Consider the following 1,063-nt stretch of genomic DNA (forward strand, 5'->3'; position numbering starts at 1 on the left):
TGCCACAGGAAGCGCAGGCGCAAGATCAAGAGCATCCTCTGAGGTGGGCTCTTACCTGGCGTTGATGGGGATGGTGCTCTCCCTGAAGAACTCGTAGGTCACCTGTGTTGCATACAAGGAGACGGCAGCCAACGTGCACAGACCTGGACACCAAACCATAGGATGATTTGGGTTGGAAGGGACCGTTGATGGTCATCTTGTCCAACTCCCTCCTCCCTCTCCCCGCCACACCGCAATGAGCTGGACTTCAGCTCCACCTCAAACATTGGACATCAACACCCAGCCCAGCACCAAACCTCGCCCCTTCTCCTGCAAACAACTTCTGAAAAGTGTTTGAGGTCTTCAGCAGCAGAGGGGTGACAGGCTGGAGCTGCCGTACCAGAGAGGATGAAGAGGACACCTCCAGCAACAGCGATGCGGCTCTTGGTGACGGGATCCTCTTCGCCAACTTTGGTGCACTTCATGCCCACCACACTCACGATGATGCCGAAGAAGCCCAGGAGAAGTGAGATGACCATGAGAGCCCGGGAGGTCTGGATGTGAGCTGCAAGGCAGAGGGAAGAAAAGCCACTCGCCAGCTTGTGCTTTCGGCTGTAGCCGGTCTCCGAAAGCAAGGTCACCTCGTCCCACGCCGGGGACCAACCTGTCCTTAACCCTGTCCTTGCTGTGTGGCTCCCGTGTCACTCCTTCCCTGTGGTGCTGCTGGGGACACCTCAGCTCAACTCAGGGTGCTGCTCCCAGCACCTTCCCTGACCTTCCCCCTTGCCACAGTCATCCTCGCCCTGATCCCCCAGGCTGGGAAACACCTTGTCCCCAGTGGCACCACAGTCCCCAAACGCCACCAGGGTGATGCACAGCCCTGGGGGCTGCAGTGTCCCTGTGGGGTGGTCTCCAAACTTGATGCCCACCCTGGACCTCAAACCCACGGGAGCTGGGTGGGTCCGACACACAAAGGGACTCAAACCCATGGGGGGGTCAGGGGCCAAGAGGGGCTCAGCCCCCTGTGGTGGAGGCTTGGCCCTCAGTGGAGGAGCAAAGGGGGCTCAGACCCTTTTGAGGGGGG

At 59.7% G+C, this 1,063-nt stretch overlaps 1 protein-coding gene across 1 annotated transcript in view; it reads right to left on the reverse strand.

The window, feature by feature from the left end:
• Nucleotides 1-931, reverse strand: part of LOC104489472 (claudin-19-like) — a gene marked incomplete at its 5' end in the record, with an annotated part of 1,793 nt that extends 862 nt beyond the window's left edge. The window contains 3 exon segments of the mRNA XM_010131635.1: nucleotides 39-143; nucleotides 380-544; nucleotides 755-931. Coding sequence (XP_010129937.1) covers nucleotides 39-143; nucleotides 380-544; nucleotides 755-931 — 447 coding nt within the window.
• Nucleotides 932-1,063: the final 132 nt, after the last annotated feature.

Source organism: Buceros rhinoceros, unplaced genomic scaffold (genome assembly GCF_000710305.1).
Source record: "Buceros rhinoceros silvestris isolate BGI_N320 unplaced genomic scaffold, ASM71030v1 scaffold24942, whole genome shotgun sequence".
NCBI lineage: Eukaryota > Metazoa > Chordata > Aves > Bucerotiformes > Bucerotidae > Buceros > Buceros rhinoceros.